The 22,702-nt window shown below is 38.3% G+C and overlaps 3 protein-coding genes across 7 annotated transcripts; 2 read left to right on the plus strand and 1 right to left on the minus strand.

The window, feature by feature from the left end:
* The first annotated feature begins 122 nt into the window (after window positions 1–122).
* LOC124834115 (uncharacterized) lies at window positions 123–1,029 on the plus strand. 2 transcript variants are annotated; one of them, XM_088107983.1, is made up of 3 exons: window positions 123–438; window positions 517–610; window positions 684–1,029. In XM_088107983.1, exons 1-3 carry the CDS (start codon window positions 223–225, stop codon window positions 722–724), a joined length of 351 nt encoding a protein of 116 aa, XP_087964109.1. In that variant the 5' UTR covers window positions 123–222; the 3' UTR covers window positions 725–1,029. The 2 variants fall into 2 exon arrangements, with proteins under 2 accessions (XP_087964109.1, XP_047164686.1); XM_047308730.2 differs by having other exon boundaries at window positions 143–438; window positions 517–1,029.
* A 2,528-nt stretch (window positions 1,030–3,557) lies between these two features.
* LOC124834114 (cytochrome c oxidase assembly protein COX11, mitochondrial-like) lies at window positions 3,558–7,521 on the plus strand. Of its 4 annotated transcripts, none has more exons than XM_047308728.2 (8): window positions 3,558–3,749; window positions 4,572–4,698; window positions 4,955–5,303; window positions 5,403–5,455; window positions 5,935–6,007; window positions 6,451–6,555; window positions 6,851–6,931; window positions 7,009–7,521. In XM_047308728.2, exons 2-8 carry the CDS (start codon window positions 4,619–4,621, stop codon window positions 7,108–7,110), a joined length of 843 nt encoding a protein of 280 aa, XP_047164684.1. In that variant the 5' UTR covers window positions 3,558–3,749; window positions 4,572–4,618; the 3' UTR covers window positions 7,111–7,521. The 4 variants fall into 4 exon arrangements, with proteins under 4 accessions (XP_047164684.1, XP_047164685.1, XP_087962954.1 ...); XM_047308729.2 differs by having other exon boundaries at window positions 4,991–5,303; XM_088106828.1 differs by having other exon boundaries at window positions 3,603–3,620.
* A 4,078-nt stretch (window positions 7,522–11,599) lies between these two features.
* On the minus strand, window positions 11,600–20,334 carry LOC124846415 (uncharacterized). Its single transcript, XM_088107828.1, has 6 exons — window positions 19,742–20,334; window positions 15,593–16,000; window positions 15,033–15,487; window positions 13,192–14,723; window positions 11,734–11,880; window positions 11,600–11,614 (listed from the first exon to the last, which is right to left on the minus strand). The coding sequence occupies exons 1-6, from the start codon at window positions 20,332–20,334 to the stop codon at window positions 11,600–11,602; spliced, it is 3,150 nt and encodes a 1,049-aa protein (XP_087963954.1).
* Between the last annotated feature and the right edge of the window lie 2,368 nt (window positions 20,335–22,702).

The raw sequence follows: 22,702 nt of genomic DNA on the forward strand, positions 1-22,702 counted from the left end.
AAAATATTCTATTTTTATAGGATTTTCTTAATTAGGTTGAGTAAAATATCTTAATTAAATCTTGATTGTAAAAAATTAATCAATTGAGGCTTGTCGTTAATTTGGATAGAACATCAAAAAGTAACGTGCGTGATAGCATGACATTAGATTTTAATGATGTGGCGTTACATTACGGTTAATTGGATTTATTGTATTTAGAAATTGAGGCCTTGCCATAACCAGATGACATTAGGGTTTTGCAGGGAAAGACGTTCTCTTGCTTCTGCGGCGGCTGCATCTGGTTTCTTGGTCTTCCTCTGTAGGTCATGCGAGTGGAGGAGATGGCAGTCGAGGAAGATGACGAACATCGAGAAACACGATCTTGCCGCTGTTGATGCGCCAGTAACTTGGATGCGATTTAGGGTTTCTTTGATTTGGGATTTTGTCTCCTCTTTGCAGGTTTGAATGCTCGTAGAGGAGAAGATGCTATGGCTTCTGTTGTAGTTTTCTGGATATGGGTTTGGTTTGATTTTTCAGGTTGACGTTGCTGGTGAGTTGCGCTGCGGCGGTTCGCGCGAAGGAGATGACAGTGTAAACTGGGCTCGATGGAAACGCGAAGGCGATGATGGAGGTTCGAAGATGCGAACACGACTTCTCGCAGGATGCGAACTCGAACTCAATCGCGATTGGGTTTTCGCTTGCAGGTACGGCGAAGAAGCAAGCTTCCATGGTTGTGCGAGATTGATGACGGAGGTGCAGCGTCCATGGAATTTGGATGAGAATGAAGGCAACGACGCTTTGGCGGAGAGGCTTGCGTTTGACGGGATCTGGCGACGAAGATGGTTGCGCGTCATGGTGGCGATTTCGATGGAGGGTTAGGGTTGCTGGACATTGTGCGACTGTGGCTTGCGGTTGCTGGTGTGCGTGATGCGTTGGAGAATTGAGGGTCTCCCCCAAGCGTGATAAATGACAATTGCGTATTGGTGCAACAGACTTCAATTTCTTACTCAAACACATCTTTCTAAAACACAGAATTCAATTTCTTACTCAGACACATCAAACAACTCTCATTTCCATTAAATTTCTTACTCAGACACATCAAACAACTCTCATTTCCATTAAAATGGAATAAAGGTAGAACATAAGTACAAAACATCTTCCACTCTCATCATCATTTAAACTAAAACTGTGTTTACATAAAACACAAACCAAATTAACGGCAACGGCAAGTCCTCAATTTTTAAATAAAACAAATCCAACTAGTTTACCATAATCTGTCACGTCATTAAACATGCTAATGTCACCTTGCCAGGTACATCATTTTTTAACGTCATTCATATTTTTCACAATCTGGACCTAATCGGGAAGACCTAAGTGAAAAAATTCTGTAAAAATATAAAAATAGGATGTTATAAATGATTAAACCTTTACATTTTTTTATTTAATTTGATTTTTTTTAATTACGTCATTTATCCTATCTATGCAGGAAAATTTTTACTGTTACGTGTTTCAATTTAATTTTTATTTTGAAAAAAGCATGCAATAATACTACTAAAAGAATGTCACTTGTTATTTCATGATTTTTATTTTATTTTTTAATATTTATTTAATTTTTATTTTTATTTTTAAAAATAAAAATTTATCACTTGTATCATGTGTCACTATAATTTTATATATCATTGTTTTAATCTTATTTTATTTTGAGATTTTATTTTGTTTCTGTTTAATATTTTTTAAAATAAAGTAATTTTTTTTTAAAACTAAAACGAAATTTAACTTTTTTTATAAATGTTGTACAAATATTTTAATTAAATATTTTTAACAAGATTAAATAAATTTAAAGACATTTTGAACTGACTTTTTTGACACTACTAAAATTGATACAAAAATATGTTTATGGATGAAATCGAAAATCACTTTGCTTATTTGATCAGAAATAAGATGCACTAGATCACTTAACCACTCCAAAACACCTATGACTAATTATACACATTACAACCGACAATTTGCAAACTAAGAATCTAAACAAGTCTCAATTAACTCAAAAATAGGCCTTAAACCTTCATATTCATCACATACCTTCTCCTTTTGATTCTTACTTGTTAAAACCCTTAAAATGGACCAAGATAGCATAAAACTCAACCTACAATTCTACCTAGTTTCCACTTCTCAAATCAACATCATATTTTTGGCTAACTAAGATCCTAAACAAGTTTAAAACGACCATAAAAACATATTTCAAATATCAGTTATCACTCCAAAATTGTTCCTCTAAAAATTTACATACCAAAATCTCAAATTAGACTAAAAATAGCTCCTGGAACAATTACTTTTTACCAACTTATATCCTACATCAGTTTTGCACGTAATTATACTCCAACACAATAGCGTCAAAAGTTCAAACCAATACCACTTCTCAGACACACACAATATACATCAATATATAAGCATCACTCACAATCATCTCAACTATAGCATATTCAACAAAGATGATTTCTTATGACATCTCAGACACAAATTCATACATCTTAAAACAAAATTGAATGAAACATTAGCTCCCCTTACATGATGAAAAGCTTAAACCGCTTTAATAGCCCAAAACCCCTACCTCAACTCAAATCGTTTTAACGGTACCTATAAACCACAAAAATATAATCATAATAGGTTTTTAAGGTCACTGATTGACAAGAAATTCGAAAAGGAGGTTGGATGACACATGCATCATACCTACATGTATGGCTCAAACATAAAATAAATAAAAAAATAATAGAAACTAACTTATTCTATAGGAAAAATTGATCATATAAGGAGTTAGAAATTAAGGGATATAAAGTCTAGAAAAAAGATTTTAAAGAAATTATACATATTTTTTATAATAAGACATGTCCCTAATCTTATAATAAATTAATTATTAACATATAAGATTATCATCAAAATTTGAAGAGAGTTTTTAATATTGTAAAACCACTAAATATAAGCCTAAATGATAATAACCTATAAATCTTCAAATATAATATTCTGATTATAAAAATAAAAATAATTTTATTTTGAAAAAAAGTTTTTATTAATAATTGAACAAAATATTGATGAAGATGTCTTAGTATACTAAACTAAAAGTAAAAAATCTCTTAAAAAGTGACTTAGTAGAACTTATAAGATGTATATGTTCTTTTGATTTCAAAAGACATTATTCTTAAAATATTTTTTATTAATATATTATGTTATTTGATTTTCTCAATAACAAGGAAATATGATTATATATATTTTTTCATTCTTATTTTTTTAACTTTTTCAATTCATTCATCAACTCGTTATTTTAAAAGTGAGTTAACCAGTAAAAAAAAATAAATTTAAAACAGCTCACTCAAACAAAACGAAAAGTACTTTAAATTATTAATGAAACGATTTTCTAATAAAAATTAAATTAAAAATATACTAATTTAAGTTGAAGTTAAAACTTAATTAAATAAAAAAAATAAAATAAATTTTTGTAGGATACTACGCAAATCTCACCAGCAGCATCTTAAGCCCAGCCCAGATCGGTAAATCCTCACTCACTCAAATATGTGGATTGGGTTCACTTATGTTTTGGGTCTGATTTTGATTTTGCGTTTGCGGGGTTATGCTTCCCAGCGGAGCAAGTATTGTGGTGCACTAATTTTGTTCGATGGAATGTCTCACTGAACTAATGTTTTTTTAATGGCTGACCCTTCACTTTGGAATACTTAACCCCTTTCTAACTTCTGTTTTCTTTTAATATTCTAGCTTCGGTATTGTTCTCTGTGGCTGCTTATGCTTGTTTGAGCTACGTGCTTCTTTACCTATTGAATCACAACTTACGTGTGTGTTGAAAGCATCGTGCTCTGTTAGTTTATGTTGGGAATTTCATGTTTTTGCTTGGAATTAGGGAGAGTAGTCGAAAGAAACCTGATTCAAAGAAAAGGAGGATTTTCCTCCTCTTCCTTGGGTCCATGTTAATGTTATTTGGATCATGCTTGGTCCGTTTTGTGTAGTTTTATTCTTTTATTGTTTATTATCATTAAGACAAGAGTATAAACTTAGTCAAGTAAAATGGTTTGGGGGAAATTTAGTGACACTTTTTGACTTGATTTGATGATCATTTCCTTCACAGGAGCTGTCTGTCCTTTTGCCGTGCCAGATTTTAGTGTACTGTTATTGTGGCTTGTTTTTGTTATTAAATTTCAATTTTTTATTAACTTGTGAGTTTGTTGTTGACATTGTAGTTTTTGTTAATAGCTCTACATAATGCATGGATGGAAATTTTCATGCAATCTGATTACAAACAAAAATATTTTTCTTATTGACAAGCATATAGAAAATTTTGTCATAGAACTGAATTTTTAGGAAAACAAATTCTCTTATACCACTGTTTGTGAGAATGTATTGACATTTTGATTCTTTTTCCTAATTGCTAATGTTGAAAAAGGTTCGTTCATGTATTTTGGTCCTTGATCAAACCATACATATAACTCGGTATTAAAAAGTTGTTTTTATCCGTGATCAATTTTCCAACACTCAAACATTTCTATAGATGATTCACTTAAGTTTATACTTATTTTCTTTTCTTGCAGTTAGCACTTAATGTCCTGTTATTGTAGGGACGTAAGTCTTGCTAAACATGATATGTTCAAGGCTAAGTAGGAGAACTCATCCCTTGCCATATCTTAGGGCACTGCAAACCAACTCTCTTGAATCCAGGTTATACTATGTTGCACCAATTCCTATGGTTTTGTTATTTTTATCTCAGGTTATAGATTAATTTTCTAATGGTAATGGGGATTATTTGAAACATGTTTGTCATAGAATGAAATAAGTTATATTTTACTACTTAAGCATCCTTCTCAAACCAATTGTTCTCTCCAATTAGTTTTTGCCTCTCTAAAATCTGACTTCCAGAAAGAAATTAGTTTATACTTTAATCACTTATTTGTAGATGATTTTGTTTTTTATACAGATGCCTATCTATCCTTTCTAAAAGAACAAGTTACAGGTTCATTAATCCTAAAACCAGCTTCCAACACAATTTCTCTTGTAATATTCCGGTATCAAAGTTTAACCAAGAATTGTACCATCTGAGTTACCGTTCTTCAGCTCTTGCTTCACAGAATGTTGGAAAGTCATGTTCCATTCCTGGTTTGCGACACTTCTCATCTCATGCATCCAAAGAGCAGAAATCACAAAAAATGCTTTTATACTTGACGGGCTTAGTTTTTGCTATGGTTGGCTGCACGTATGCTGCAGTTCCCCTTTACAGGAGATTCTGCCAAGCCACTGGCTACGGGGGAACTGTCACCCGGCGTGAGGTGTGTCTGTGTTGGTTTTCAATGGCTTTGAATATTCATCAAAACTTGGTATTTTTTTCTTATTTTAACTGGTAATTATGAAATTTCACATTTTTACAGACGGTTGAAGAAAAGATTGCTCGACATGATTGCAATAATACAGTCTCCACAAGGTTTTATTTTTTTTTTTCTTATTGGATGTTACCTTTTTACCATCACTCATCATAGGATTAGTGTTTTCTTCAGGTTCATGGTTATTAGAAATAGCTGTTGAATTCCCCAGCACTTTTGAAAGAAAAAAAAAATCATCATTTCACTGTTCCTAATATGGTGGTTCAAATTATTGGAGCTGCTTTGTGTTCCTTCATTTATACTGGGAATATGTATGCGATAGTACTTAGACAAAAGACTAAGCAAAGGAAGGTTAAGATAAAAATATATTTATTCAGCTGTTGTACATGAAGATTTCTCCATAGAACTTGCCTATTATGTGTACCATAACAGTAGTACCTCTAGTGCTCTTTTGACATGTCATGGGAAATTGTATGTAATGGTTCAATAAGAGCTATGCTTATGAGGAATTATTCAATACTCCTCATTTTGGAAGCTAGCTTTTTTGCAGTCATAACTGATAATTTTTTTTTTTGTTCAGGGAAATAGTGGTGCAGTTCAATGCTGATGTTGCTGATGGGATGCAATGGAAGTTTATTCCCACACAGAGAGAGGTCAATATAACTTACCCTCTTGTACCTTAAAAAAAATATTGCTTTCCATCACACAGGATTTATTTACTTACATGTGAAAGTATTGTTTGTGATTGTGGTCAATTTATTTCCTGGAGCTGTTAGTTTTATTTATATTAGTCATCTAATTTAAGAATGGCAACTCAAAGAACTACTAATAACGAAGTCAAGTTAAAGTCTGAGCTTTTGTTTGAAAAGCCAGGTTATCATAGTTTAAATATGTGGGGTAGAAGTGGTATTTTTAAATCTAAATCTAGTTGTATGCTTACTTAAACACTTTCACATTTGCTGCGTTTGACTGCTCGATAGTGTTTCATGTCATTAAAAAAGTTGAATGTTGTAGTACACATCCCCTGGAACACTCGGGGAATCGGAGAATGAAAAAATAAGAACTAAAATGTGGCATTGTTCATTTATTGTACCAGGTTAGGGTCAAGCCCGGTGAAAGTGCCCTCGCATTTTATACTGCGGAAAACAAAAGTTCTACTCCAATAACAGGTGTTTCTACGTATAATGTGACTCCAATGAAGGTACTAACTATTGATGAATACTCTGTTCTATTCATAACAAACGATGTCCGTGAACTTTGATACTTTAAAATTTTGGAAGTTTATGATATGAATATCACTATGATTAAAACCTTGGCATATGGCTAAGAACTTAATATCTTTTGAAGTCTTCCTGTTGCAAGTCTTTTTTTTTTAAAATCTCTTTTATGCTTTACTTATTGAAGAATGTTGTTTTTGTTTCTTCCATTCTCTCTCCTTCCTAGTCCTCCAAAATAGTATTTTGAAAAAATTTCCGATTATAAATTTTCTTATTCAGGCTGCAGTGTACTTCAATAAAATACAATGCTTCTGCTTTGAAGAGCAGCGACTTCTTCCCGGAGAGCAGATTGACATGCCTGTAAGTGTTTTCGAATTGAACTCCACTTTGTGCATAATGCACTTACATCTAAATTCTATGCTGCTTGGACAATGTAGGTATTTTTTTATATTGACCCGGAATTTGAGACGGATCCTAAAATGAATGGTATCAATAACATCATGTTATCATATACCTTCTTCAAGGTTCCTGAGGAATAAGACCAACATGAATGTTCACGTGAAATTCAAATAAAATCTCCTTCCAATTCAAAGTACAAAGAGGCAGAGCACATTGATGAAGCTTGAGTTTTCGTTACTTATGATAACCTTGTGATCAAGTTTTGAAGGTTCCAGGTACAATGCCATGACATCAGTGAATTATGCTGATTTTCTGGTGCTTCTAAGTTAAAACAGCATTTGGAGTACCTCCTGAAGTTAGCCATTTAGATTAATTATTTTGCTTTAAAAGTTATTGAAATTCATGTTGGCAAAAAAGGTATGTTAGAATAACGTGTATGGTCAATGGAAACTAGGAAGGTTTGAGTTTTGGTGTAAGTCTAATGAGGCATTTATTTTATACTTTTATAAAACTCAATTATTTATAGATGATACTTTATAGAGTTTGTTTCTTTTCGAAAATGTTCTAAAATAATTATTTTCTTGAAGAGTGCTAGAAACAAATCTCTTAACTATTAGTTAATACTTATTTAAAACCACAAAATCGTTAGTATGACTAGTTAAATAATAAGACTCCGCAATTTTTTAAAATAAACTTTAGTTCAAGTGTAAGTTAAATAGTAAAGAAAATATTATTATTTAGATTGTGGGGTCAAGGTCAACATTCATGATTGTATTGTGTTGTTTGAAGTCCAAATGTTGTCCAATAAATGGTCTTTTGTGTGGTCAAATTAGTTTGATGGTACCTGCAAAAGGTATTTGAATAACAAAGTTAGAACGTTTGATAGATAACAATTAATGCAATAGTTAATACAAGTAATTTATCTTACTTCAAATATTTATTTATCGATTTTGTGATAAATTTTTTATTAAAGTTGGCTTAATTACATTTAATTGTGACTAATTATATTTTATTCTTAATTTAATTAATTTTAAGGTTAATCTATTTGAGATTATTCATCTCAATCTATTCAACTCAAGGTTGAACAATTTGTTTAGTGATCAGCCAAGCTCGATTTGTTATCTGAGTCAATTTTGACTCATCTGAGCTAATTCATAGTCAACTGACCTATTTGGTGGCCGATCAGACTTAGTGTTCTGTTCACCCTGATGATTGGTATCTGGGTTAGTATGGTTGGTTAGCCTGATTGGTGAAAGGCCGGACTTGGTGGCTTGTGCTTTAGGTTGTGGGATGTCTCTCTAAACTAGTGTATGATCAATCGGTCTTTTTTTGGTGTTCGACTGAGTTCGTCAATTAGCTTTCCAAGCTGTAGGTTAACTATTTGAATTTATTCATGACTAGCTTAGCTGTTTAGTGATTGTTTTGTTAGTTAACTACCTAGACTATATTTGATTATCTGAACGGTAGCTGACTGAATAGTCATATATTATAATTATAAATCATTTCAATTAATCAATTTTCAATTCAACAAACCATGTAATTAAACTATAGATATAAGTATAACAATTGTCTACTTTCATGAGCACGAGTAATTTTGCTTTATTATGTTATTAATATTACATGTAGTCTAGGTTTACAAATGAAAAAAAAAAACTGCTTTGACCATAACACATAATATAAACATTTTATTAGTCTACTATTTTATAACGAAGGAGATGGTATTTACTTTTTCTTTTTTATTTATTTAAATCAATGTTACGATTAAATATACAGTTAGAAACAGCGGTAAAATTTTGGTAAATGTTCTGTGTAACATCCCAAAATACAGTAATCACCATAAATCAGAATTAATTACAATTAACAGTAATCACAAACAGTCTTTGTATTAAATCAGATTCACAAAAGCCCAAACGGCATCAGTACAGGGAACGCTTATAAACGCATACAAAGGAAACCCAAAACGGACGTTCTTATATGCACAAAACAACGTACGCAAAATAGGGGGATACATGATTAAGACGAACGGCCTTACAAAATACTTGGCCGAACGTTCTTTAAGCACTAACTTTTACAACTCCTATTCTAACGAGCGCCTCTAAGGCTCGGCCTTCACTTCAACCTCTACCAGATTGGCTTCATCCAAATTTTCTTCTTCCAGCACTTGCTCAAGGGATGCACCACCATCTGCTCACATCCACAACGGATGATCATTGCATTTTGACAAGACGGATTATACATGAACAATAGACAACACAATGGAAATGCAAGGGTAAGCTTATAATATTTAATTTATACAATCAACACATACATTTACATTTCAAAACACACATACAGCTTGTGATTCATCAAATAATAAACATAGAAAGACGTATAATAAGACAGACCGTCCGGACTGTATGAACCATGTAGTTACAAGCGTCCTTGCACCCGAGTGGTGTAGTAACTGATCAATCCCCAGCTGCCACTCGAGGTTAACCCTATCTGTCCGGAGTACTCAATGGACTAGGGCCTCCTGCCATTCCCACGCATGAATACCCCCTTCTACTTGAAGAGGCGTATCACGGAATATCAGGATGGACCGCGAGGCTTAACTTATCCAGGTTCATACTTTACCATTTAATATTTCACACATCTGAGACATTCCTCCTTGGAACGCTCGTTAAAATCCACTTCCAATTATCCATTCAAAATATCATTCGCCCATAATAACCAGTTCTCTTTATTCACATTTTCATTCTGTGTTTCATTCTCTTAACATTAACAAAATGCATCCTTTAATCAAATAAAACGCAAGTATTCCAGTTCGTTTGACCACACGTTTCTGAACAAAAGAAACAAACTCTTTTCCAATTACGGACGTTTAGAAAACTTAACTTATTTAAATAAGATTGAATTTAGAAGATCAGGATAATACTTAGGAGATTTGGAGTACAAGGACTTTAGGTTGAATCAAGAGGACAAATACCTTACAAAATGACTTGGATAAATAATCAGAGTAATTGTAAATCAGAAAACAACACTTACTGTCAATGACCGAACGTTCCATAAATAACTGTGGACGAACGCCAGATACGTTCGCTCAGAATTCAATAATAAGGACGAGCGTTCAGTTATAAAACCGAACCCTGCTTGGACGAACGCTGGGTCAATGACCGAGCACAAATCAGAACGAACGCTTGATATAAACCGAGCGCTATTTAGGACGAACGCTTCGATATATGACCGAGCGCCAATTGGGACGAACGTTCAATATAAGGCCGAACGCTCTGTAGAACGAACGTTCGACATAAGGTCGAACGACATTAAGGACGAACGCTCGACTTAAGGCCGAACGTCATTGATGGACGAACGCTCGACTTAAGGCCGAACGTCACGTATTTATAAAGTTTCAAGTATTTATCTATACTGAGCTGAACCGAACGCTCATTCACAAAAATGGGGACGCTCGTTCTCGAGCAGAATTCTTTCCAAATGAAAGAATCCCAATCTAAGTTATTTTAATGAAAACCGAACGGTCTAAGACCGTACAGTGACGAGCGTCATTTAGCAAAGGGGATGATCAAATTTCAGATTTTTCCAACTTTAACAGAATTTTCCAGATTTCAAATTTACAAACTTTATAACTTTCATTCCAGATTTAATTCACCTTAAACATCATCATCATACAGATCTCAACATTTTTAATCATTCCCAACTATACAATATCCATTCTTCATTCATACATAATCAAATCAACATGCATTTCAAACCACCAACAACATATATATTCCATGCAACCAGTGATCGTTCATGACAGATAAATCAAACCAGAAACCATATCAGATATCAGTAAACTTCCATAGCAGCAAAATCTTCAGATGTATCACCCATGCAAATCAAAGCATATAACATACAGTATAAATTAAACATATAAGCTCCCCTTACCCGGATTGCAGTGAACGTTTAACAGTATAACTTGATTCTGTCCAACTAGGGCTTTCTACCCGTTAAGCTCTTCCTTACGCTCCTCAACTAGGTTTAACCAAAGAGAACTCAGAAACTCAGATTTTACTCTTTGCATGCAACTGAAACAGTGTTCCTAGAAATTCTAGAACTAGGTTATGGCTTGGAACTTACCAGTTACAGGATCAAAAGAGGTTCGGATCAAAACGAAGCTTACTGGCCCGTGAACGTTTCTATGGTTTCAGAAAACTGATTGGAGTTGAAAGAAGTGAGTAATGGTAGAGAGAAGATGAAAGTTCTTAGTGAGAAGTTAGAGAAGATGGAAGGTTTGGTTTTCTGAGGAAGACGAAGTGTGCGTGCAAGTGAGAGAGTTTCTCAAAACTCAGAATTTTGGTGGATTCCACGTCAAAACAGGCGAGCGTCTCCCAGCCTGCCACCTGCACACCAAACCCTGCTTTGGAAGCTTCTCCTGCGACACGTGGCGTGCGTGCATGCACAGATTGGTGCGTTTTTAATGCACTGAATGTGTGCAGTGGTGCGTGTTTCAGAGAACGATGTGGCACGGTATTAGTGCACAGCAGAGGGATTTTTAGCAGATTTGAAATGGGATTTAATAGGATAAGCATTGATTATAATGTGCATAAATCTGGTTTAACACAGAATTATTATTGCTAATTATATAGGGTTTTACATTCTCCCTAACTACAAAAATTTTCGTCCTCGAAAATTCAGAAATTACAAGCAAATAAGTGCGGATACAAATCCTTCATTGCACTCTCCACTTCCCACGTTGAATCTCCAGTCTTAGCGTCCCACACTACCTTCACCAAACGAATATCTTTTCCTTTATGTAACTTGGTGCATTCATCTTCAATGCGGACTGGTTGTAGCTCCAACGTTCGGTCTGGACGCAGTTGAATGTTTTCCAGCTCCAAGACATGAGAAGGATTAGCTATGTATCTCCTAAGCTGAGACACATGGAAGACTGGATGCAGATTTGATAGCTGAGGAGGCAATGCGAGTTCATAGGCTACTGGTCCAATCTTCTTCAATATTTGATACGGCCCTATGAACTTGGGAGATAGTTTCTTTGGACGAACAACTCTTCCCACTCCAGTGATTGGATTCAACCTCAAAAATACATGATCACCTGCAGCGAATTCCAATGGTCTTCTTCTTCTATCCGCATAGGATTTCTGCCTGCTCAAGGACGTCTTTAATCTATCTTGGATCAACTTAACCTTCTCGGTTGTTTGCTGGATGAGTTCAGGTCCAGTTAGCACGTTCTCTCCCTCTTGAAACCAGCAAAGTGGCGTTCTGCACTTCCTCCCATAGAGAGCTTCAAACGGCGCCATCCCAATGCTAGCTTGAAAGCTGTTGTTATACGTGAATTCCACAAGAGGCAGTACCTCATCCCATGCGCCTAAGTGATCTAGGACGCACGTCCTCAGTAGGTCTTCTAGCGTCTGTATAGTACGTTCGGATTGGCCGTCCGTTTGTGGATGGTATGCTGAACTCATCTGCAGCTTGCTCCCCAACTCACCTTGTAAAGATTGCCAAAACCGAGAGGTGAATCTCGTGTCTCGGTCAGAAATGATGCTTGAAGGCACTCCATGCAGACGAACGATCTCATTTATATACAACTTGGCCAAATTAGTCATTGACATCTTCAGGTTCACGGCCAAGAAGTGTGCGCTCTTCGTTAATCTGTCCACGATCACCCAGATTGAATCATGATTCCTCACCGTTCGTGGTAGATGAGTCACGAAGTCCATGGAAATGCTGTCCCACTTCCATTCAGGAATTTCCAGTGGTTGAAGCAAACCACCTGGTCGTTGGTGTTCGGCCTTAGCACGCTGGCAAGTTAAGCAAGATGCCACAAAACGAGCGACATCACTCTTCATTCCAGGCCACCAGAACGAACGCCTAAGATCTTGGTACATCTTAGTCATACCGGGATGTATGCTAAGACGACTATGGTGTGCTTCCTCCAGTATGATCCGTTTCAGCTCGCCATCATTAGGAACGCACGTCCTACCCATGTACCGCAATAGGCCGTCCGTCCCTGCATTGAATCCCTTTGTTTTATCTGAACCGAGCGCGCTAAAGATCTTCACCAACTCTTCGTCCTCACGTTGCTTCCTCCAGATACGGTCAAATACGTTGCTTGATATCCTAAGGTTGCAGCACTTGATGCTATTCGATTCCAACTCAAACTGCAACCTTAGATCCCTGAAGCTCTCCACCAAATTTAACTCTTTCACCATCATAACCGAGACATGCACTGCCTTCCTGCTTAGAGCATCCGCCACTACATTGGCCTTCCCAGGGTGATAGAGCAACTCAAACTCATAGTCTTTTAAGAATTCTAGCCAACGCCTCTGCCTCATGTTCAACTCCTTCTGATCAAATAAATATTTGAGGCTCTTGTGATCACTGAAGACTTGGAAGGTGGATCCGTATAGATAATGCCTCCAAATCTTCAATGCGAACACGACCGCTGCCAATTCCAGGTCGTGTGTGGGGTAGTTCTTCTCATGAATTTTCAATTGGCGGGATGCGTAAGCTACTGCTCGTTTCTCCTGCATCAGCACACAGCCCAACCCTTGATGAGACGCGTCACAGTAGACTTCAAAGGGCTTGGACGTGTCTGGAATAACCAGCACTGGAGCACTCGTCAACTTCACTTTCAACTCCTGGAAACGTTCCTCACACAAGTCAGTCCAAGCAAACGGCTGGTCTTTCCTTGTAAGCTGCGTCAACGGTGCTACTATCTTGGAAAACCCTTCAATGAAACGCCTATAGTAGCCCGCAAGACCAACAAAGCTTCTCACTTCCGTGACTGAACGAGGACGTTCCCATTCCATAACTGCACGCACCTTGGCTGGATCTACCGAGATCCCTCCAGCGGACACAATATGTCCAAGAAACTGCACCTCCTTCATCCAGAATTCACACTTGGACAGTTTGGCATACAACTCCTTCTCTCTCAACACGTTTAGTACTGCCCTCAAGTGTTCTTCATGTTCGTCATTGGTCTTGGAGTAGATGAGAATATCATCAATAAAAACGACCACAAATTTGTCCAGATACGGCCTGAAAATACGGTTCATATAATCCATGAACACTGCAGGAGCGTTCGTTACTCCAAATGGCATCACCACGTACTCGTAGTGTCCATAACGAGACCTGAACGCTGTCTTCTGGATGTCGTCCTCCTTCACCCTGATTTGGTGATATCCCGAACGCAGATCAATCTTAGAGAACACCGTTGCCCCATGCAGTTGATCCAACAAGTCATCAATCCTTGGTAACGGGTACTTGTTCTTGATGGTCAGCTTGTTTAATTGTCTGTAATCTATGCACAAACGAGAGCTGCCATCCTTCTTCTTCACCAAGAGCACAGGCGCTCCCCAAGGTGATACGCTCGGCCTTATGAATTGCTTCTCCATCAGTTCTTCAATTTGCTTCTTGAGTTCAACCAACTCTGCAGGCGCCATACGGTATGGTTGAACTGAGATAGGTGCAACTGTTGTCACCAAATCAATGGTGAATTCAACTTCCCTAACAGGAGGTAACCCAGGTATTTCCTCTGGAAAAACGTCCTGAAACTCCTTCAAAATGGACGTTCGTTCCTTACTGCCCATAACGGACGTTCGCTCTCGCCTCAATTCTCCCTGCTCTTGGTCCTCATGCGTCATGATGAGGAAACAAGCCGCGCCCTCCATAATGTCCTCTTTCAATTGACCGAGCGTCACACCTACGCATTCTTCTTCTTCGTCAGGAAACACTAACTCCTTATTGCCACAATCTATGAGAATGTGGTTGGCAGCCAACCAATCCATCCCTAGAATGATTTCCAAGTCCTTCAAAGGTAAACAGATTAAGTTCACCTTATAGCTATGCCCCTCAACCACAATAGGACATCTAATGCACACGGTAGATGTCCTAAGCTCTCCAGCCGCTGGTGTTGATACCACCAAGTCGAACTGCATGTCTCTCTCCACTAATCCCAGTCTTTCAACACACGCCTTCGAGATGAAGGAGTGCGTCGCCCCAGAGTCAAACAACACACAACAGGGTATTCCATGAACTAAGCAGGTACCAGTGACGAGCGTACCTGAGCTCGCTGCCTCCGCTCCAGCGATTGCATATACACGCCCAGTAGCTTGGGCTCGACCACCCCTTCCTTGCTGATTTCTTCCTGCGTTTGGTGGCCTCATCACAGCACGTCCGCCCATGTTGCACTCGTTCTCCAGATGTCCATTTCGCCTACAACGAGTGCAATATTTTACTCCAACCAGCTGAGGACATGATGAACGATAATGGGGTCCTCCACACTTGTAACAGACAACACTACCTTGCTGCCCAGACTGTCCAGCAGGAATCAAGGCTTGAGATCCACTCGTGTTGGTTGAAGGACGAGCGTAAGGGGATCCTCTTTGATTCACATTTCCCCTTGAGACAATTGGCCCCCTTACTGTTTGCTGTTTCTTGTACCGTTCTGCCTCTGCCAAATTCTTCTCTAACACCTTAGCTCTTTCCACCATAGCAGGGAACGTTCGGATACACAAGCTGGAAATTACAACCTTCAAATCACTGCGCAAACCGTTCTCAAATTTTCTGCACTGCCACTCCTCACTAGTGGCCATTGTATTGAATCGGACAAGGTGTTTAAACTTGTTGGTATATTCTGAAACCGACATTCCACCTTGAACCAATTGCAAAAACTCCACCTCCTTTGCAAACTTGACACTATCAGGGAAATACTCCTCGTAGAACTTATTACGAAATACTTCCCAAGTAATAGGGCGTTGAGCGTCTACCAGGATGGCTCTTGTACTCGCCCACCAGTGGCTTGCTTCTCCCGTCAACAAGTATTCCGTATACGCCAACCTGTTCTCGTCCGGGCACCTCTTGGCGTTGAAAATTTTCTCCATGTCCCTTAGCCACTGGTCCGCCTCATCAGGGAGACACTTGCCACTGAACTTGGACGGATGGTGCTGGAGAAAACTCTCCAAACTCCATTCAGCATTTGGTTGAGCAGCATGTGGTGTGGCGTTTGAAGAAGAAGCTCCAGGCGCACCTCTAGTGGCAGCCAAGATCTCCATCAATTGCCTTTGCGTGTTTTCAGAATTGACACGCGAGGCCTCCAAGCCTTGCATAGCAGCTTGGTTTTGCTGCATCAGAGTGGCGTTTTGTTCTAGGAGGGTGGTATTCTGTTGTTGGAGTCTCTCAATGACGCTCTCCAACAATCTAGAGCTGTTGGAAGTATCAGGGTCATTCGGTTGAGGAGGGGGAGGCAATCTAGGTGCCATTGGTTCTTTGGATACAGAGAAAAACGAACGTTAGTTATGTCCAAGAGTTAAATCAATAATAACTCATCAAACATACAATAAGCACACAGCAAAAACACAGTACACTCATAACCCTACAGTGTCCTCTAATTAGAACAAAACTGCTCTGATACCACTAATGTAACATCCCAAAATACAGTAATCACCATAAATCAGAATTAATTACAATTAACAGTAATCACAAACAGTCTTTGTATTAAATCAGATTCACAAAAGCCCAAACGGCATCAGTACAGGGAACGCTTATAAACGCATACAAAGGAAACCCAAAACGGACGTTCTTATATGCACAAAACAACGTACGCAAAATAGGGGGATACATGATTAAGACGAACGGCCTTACAAAATACTTGGCCGAACGTTCTTTAAGCACTAACTTTTACAACTCCTATTCTAACGAGCGCCTCTAAGGCTCGGCCTTCACTTCAACCTCTACCAGATTGGCTTCATCCAAATTTTCTTCTTCCAGCACTTGCTCAAGGGATGCACCACCATCTGCTCACATCCACAACGGATGATCATTGCATTTTGACAAGACGGATTATACATGAACAATAGACAACACAATGGAAATGCAAGGGTAAGCTTATAATATTTAATTTATACAATCAACACATACATTTACATTTCAAAACACACATACAGCTTGTGATTCATCAAATAATAAACATAGAAAGACGTATAATAAGACAGACCGTCCGGACTGTATGAACCATGTAGTTACAAGCGTCCTTGCACCCGAGTGGTGTAGTAACTGATCAATCCCCAGCTGCCACTCGAGGTTAACCCTATCTGTCCGGAGTACTCAATGGACTAGGGCCTCCTGCCATTCCCACGCATGAATACCCCCTTCTACTTGAAGAGGCGTATCACGGAATATCAGGATGGACCGCGAGGCTTAACTTATCCAGGTTCATACTTTACCATTTAATATTTCACACATCTGAGACATTCCTCCTTGGAACGCTCGTTAAAATCCACTTCCAATTATCCATTCAAAATATCATTCGCCCATAATAACCAGTTCTCTTTATTCACATTTTCATTCTGTGTTTCATTCTCTTAACATTAACAAAATGCATCCTTTAATCAAATAAAACGCAAGTATTCCAGTTCGTTTGACCACACGTTTCTGAACAAAAGAAACAAACTCTTTTCCAATTACGGACGTTTAGAAAACTTAACTTATTTAAATAAGATTGAATTTAGAAGATCAGGATAATACTTAGGAGATTTGGAGTACAAGGACTTTAGGTTGAATCAAGAGGACAAATACCTTACAAAATGACTTGGATAAATAATCAGAGTAATTGTAAATCAGAAAACAACACTTACTGTCAATGACCGAACGTTCCATAAATAACTGTGGACGAACGCCAGATACGTTCGCTCAGAATTCAATAATAAGGACGAGCGTTCAGTTATAAAACCGAACCCTGCTTGGACGAACGCTGGGTCAATGACCGAGCACAAATCAGAACGAACGCTTGATATAAACCGAGCGCTATTTAGGACGAACGCTTCGATATATGACCGAGCGCCAATTGGGACGAACGTTCAATATAAGGCCGAACGCTCTGTAGAACGAACGTTCGACATAAGGTCGAACGACATTAAGGACGAACGCTCGACTTAAGGCCGAACGTCATTGATGGACGAACGCTCGACTTAAGGCCGAACGTCACGTATTTATAAAGTTTCAAGTATTTATCTATACTGAGCTGAACCGAACGCTCATTCACAAAAATGGGGACGCTCGTTCTCGAGCAGAATTCTTTCCAAATGAAAGAATCCCAATCTAAGTTATTTTAATGAAAACCGAACGGTCTAAGACCGTACAGTGACGAGCGTCATTTAGCAAAGGGGATGATCAAATTTCAGATTTTTCCAACTTTAACAGAATTTTCCAGATTTCAAATTTACAAACTTTATAACTTTCATTCCAGATTTAATTCACCTTAAACATCATCATCATACAGATCTCAACATTTTTAATCATTCCCAACTATACAATATCCATTCTTCATTCATACATAATCAAATCAACATGCATTTCAAACCACCAACAACATATATATTCCATGCAACCAGTGATCGTTCATGACAGATAAATCAAACCAGAAACCATATCAGATATCAGTAAACTTCCATAGCAGCAAAATCTTCAGATGTATCACCCATGCAAATCAAAGCATATAACATACAGTATAAATTAAACATATAAGCTCCCCTTACCCGGATTGCAGTGAACGTTTAACAGTATAACTTGATTCTGTCCAACTAGGGCTTTCTACCCGTTAAGCTCTTCCTTACGCTCCTCAACTAGGTTTAACCAAAGAGAACTCAGAAACTCAGATTTTACTCTTTGCATGCAACTGAAACAGTGTTCCTAGAAATTCTAGAACTAGGTTATGGCTTGGAACTTACCAGTTACAGGATCAAAAGAGGTTCGGATCAAAACGAAGCTTACTGGCCCGTGAACGTTTCTATGGTTTCAGAAAACTGATTGGAGTTGAAAGAAGTGAGTAATGGTAGAGAGAAGATGAAAGTTCTTAGTGAGAAGTTAGAGAAGATGGAAGGTTTGGTTTTCTGAGGAAGACGAAGTGTGCGTGCAAGTGAGAGAGTTTCTCAAAACTCAGAATTTTGGTGGATTCCACGTCAAAACAGGCGAGCGTCTCCCAGCCTGCCACCTGCACACCAAACCCTGCTTTGGAAGCTTCTCCTGCGACACGTGGCGTGCGTGCATGCACAGATTGGTGCGTTTTTAATGCACTGAATGTGTGCAGTGGTGCGTGTTTCAGAGAACGATGTGGCACGGTATTAGTGCACAGCAGAGGGATTTTTAGCAGATTTGAAATGGGATTTAATAGGATAAGCATTGATTATAATGTGCATAAATCTGGTTTAACACAGAATTATTATTGCTAATTATATAGGGTTTTACATTCTGCAGCAAGAAAAATCCCTTTTTTCTTTCTATTTGTATTAGGATAAAATTTAAGTGCAGTATTTTAATATGCTCTTCCTCGTTTTAATAACTTTACTAGTTCTAATGCGCTCTTTGTTGTAATTTATTTTAATAAAATGTTAAGTTAATTTAAATACTTATCTGAATAATTGTTTTTAAGCTCCACTTTTTAACTCTGTTACATTTTTGTAAGTTCTATTTTAATCCGTGAAAATATATCATTTAGTTCATCCTTAATGGTTGAAATTTGGAACGGAATATAGCACTGACAAAAAAAAAATACTCCATACTGTTATTTGATGGAAAAAAGAAATCCCATTGGGCTCGGTTTTCCTTTCGGCATCTTCTTCCTCGCCTTCATAATTTCTTCTTGCACTCTTATACGAAAATTTCAATTTTATCCTCTTTTCATTTTAAGTTCTGAAACGCACAATTGAGATACGTTTCCAAATTGGAAAACGATACTTAGACAACAAATTTTGACAACATTTGGACACAGCACACGTGTCAGCGTTTGAGAGGGCCACGTTTTGAGGGAAAAAAGCTGCTGCGTTCTGAGCATATCTGATCAAGCCTGCTTCAAATTTGACGTGGCGAGGACGGGCACGGGCAGGCTTGCGTTTGTGCGTTTCAAATTTCAAATGGTTTTTTATTACTTCGTAGAGAGAGAAGCGGCGCGAACAACCAAAACGTTTGGAGAAAAGGGTGCACGAGCGACAGAGAGAGAAGCGGCGCGAAGACGAGAGAGTTGGAGAAAAGGGTGCACGAGCGAGAGAGAGAGAACGAGTCCTAGCCAGAGTGCCGTCGTGCACAGCCCGTTCCGTTTGACGGCGCCGCAGCTCCGACGTGGAGCGCTGTTCGCGAAGACGGCATCGTGTTTCCTCCGTTCCGGCCCAGCGACCTAGGGAGGCGTTGAAGGTGTCGCTTCGTTCCAGGGGGTTCCGTCCCTGTCCCGGAGTGCCGCTGGACGTTCGCCGGAGTCTCGCCGGAGTGTGGGCTGTGAGGTGGACCAAAAAGAGGGGTTTTCCGCCACACGTCGTCTTCACTGAAGGTTGGTTTGTTTTTTGATTTTTCAGTGGAATGAATGTTGAATACATGGATGATGTTGTTTTTGGATTGGATTTGGTGTTGTTCTGTTACTCATTTTTATACAAGTTCTGTGGTTAATCTTACATTGTTGCTGTAATTCTGTTCGATTGGTAGTCATGGATTGCGTTGGCCTTGCTGTCAAAAAACTTCAACCCAATAACCCACTTTATTCGGCTTTGGTAGTAGTAATGTTGGTGAACCAAGGGTCCTAGAGAATGTATTTTTATGCGAGACGAATTTGTTAATAAAATGTTAAGATTTGTTCCGAAACTACTTAGAAGTAGCTGAAATGAGGGAAAATAAACAAGCCACACCAAAATGAGAGTGATGGACGTAGTTGGCCTTGGTGTGCAAAAACTGGCACCCAGGTACCCACTTATTTTGCCTAAGGTACCAGTTCTGTTCCTGTGCCATTAGTGTTAGAAAATGTTGTTTTATGTGGCACTCGAATATGTTAAAAAAATGTTAAGAAATTGTTCCCAGATTACTTAGAAGTAGATAAAATGAGGGAAAACAAAGAAGACACCCCAAAATGAGAGTGATGGACGTAGTTGGCCTTGGTGTGCAAAAACTAGCACCCAGGTACCCACTTATTTTGCCTAAGGTACCAGTTCTGTTCCTGTGCCATTAGTGTTAGAAAATGTTGTTTTATGTGGCATGATTTATATGAATTAGTAAATGACTAATATTTTTTTGTTCTCTTTTTTTTTCGTGGTTTAACAAATGCTGACAATGTTTGTTATGATTTCCAATTTGTTGTTTTAGTTGATTGTGTTGGTGTAGTGTTATTATACATTGAATTCTGTGTTATTTTGATTTGGGGATTACTGTCATGTTGGTCACCTCCTGTCTAGTTCAAATATCTGGCATTTCGTAAAGAGAGTTTAAATTAAATTCATTGTGCTTGAATATGAATACTATGTATTAAGTTTCCGTTTTCTGTTCATTCACACCCCATCCGTCTAGCAGTTCCAGCAGCACGCCCATGAGAAGCTTGGGAGCTGCAACGTTGGAAGCATTCACGTCCAGCTGCATCAAACAGCAGCAACGACAACACACACCGTCTTCAAGTCCAGCCGAATTGGATGCACATGTTGAGATGGGAGAGAAGTGGAAAGCTGACACAGACCTTGTTTATTCCAGCATGGGCAACGATGGTGTGCAGAACATGCAGAAGTGTAAACAAAATGGAGGGCCCCACATGGCTTTATCTGACAGAGAAGCAAAAGAGTGATGGAAGAAATTCATTAAAGGTTGGTAATGGGAGACAACAACATGGCAACCTGGCTGGAAACGCACGAGGCAGCACCAGAACGAGACTTGAGAATTTGGCTTTAAAAGAGTGAGAGGCCGTGAGTGAGAGGGTTACGCTTGGGAGGAGGCTCTCGGTTCTTCTCCTCCAAGTTCAGTAGATTAGTTTTGAACTCCAGATAATGTAATGTAGTGAGATTGTTGTATGAGAGTAGAGGTGCCGTGAGGTGCCGTGAGGTGCATAGGGAGTTCCAGCCGAGGAGAAGTCACGGCAGTAGGAGCTGTTGGTGATTGGCACAGTAGACGTTTACCATTTTGAGGTGTACGGTTCGAATTTAATTTTCTGTATTGTAATGAATTTTAATTTGAATGAACAATGTCATTTAATTTCCTGTTACTGAATTGTCAATTTTATTCTACTGATGCGATTAAATTTCTTCTGAAATCTGATCTGTGTTGTTGTGTGTCTGCCATTTAATTTATACTGTTGTTGATTGTTTGCAATTTAATTTTTACGTTCGTTTGTACTGATAGCTTTATTGTGCGAGTTTACTGTTCCTGCAATTGCGTTTCTGCTGGTTTTGAATTCTGCACGTTTACTGTTTCTGCCTGTCAAACCGTTCGGTCTTTAACGTCACTGTTAGAGTCGTTCGTCCATCTTTCATCTGATTTTTATTTGCTCTGTGACGTTCGGCTTGTCTCTGTGTTCGTGCTTGTTGTTTATCGACCGTTTGTTCTTAATCTTCATACCGTTCGGTTAGAGATCGAATGGCTCCTTCATTTATACTTACATCTACCGTTCGGTCACAGTATGGACGTTCGGTCTTTACCTTGCTGCTTTAACCGTTCGGTTGATTCTTTATTTTCTGGTTTAGCTCTGGTCTTGGTACCTTTAGCTTGATGAATGAATATTCTTGTACCGTTCGTCTTTGTGTTTGGTTTAGTTTTCAATATCATTTTCCATTGCCTGTTATCTTCATACCGTTCGGTCACCTAATACCGTTCGTCCTGTTTGTTTAAGCTGCTTTTACCGTTCGGCTTTATTGTGCTCATTTCTGATTTACTGCCTTAACCGATCGGCCTTGTTATAAGAACCGTGCGGTTAGGACGCTCGGTATTTAGCGT

The sequence above is a fragment of the Vigna umbellata genome, chromosome 2 (assembly GCF_029865625.1).
Source record: "Vigna umbellata cultivar VRB3 chromosome 2, Vumbellata_1.0, whole genome shotgun sequence".
Taxonomy (NCBI): Eukaryota; Viridiplantae; Streptophyta; class Magnoliopsida; order Fabales; family Fabaceae; genus Vigna; species Vigna umbellata.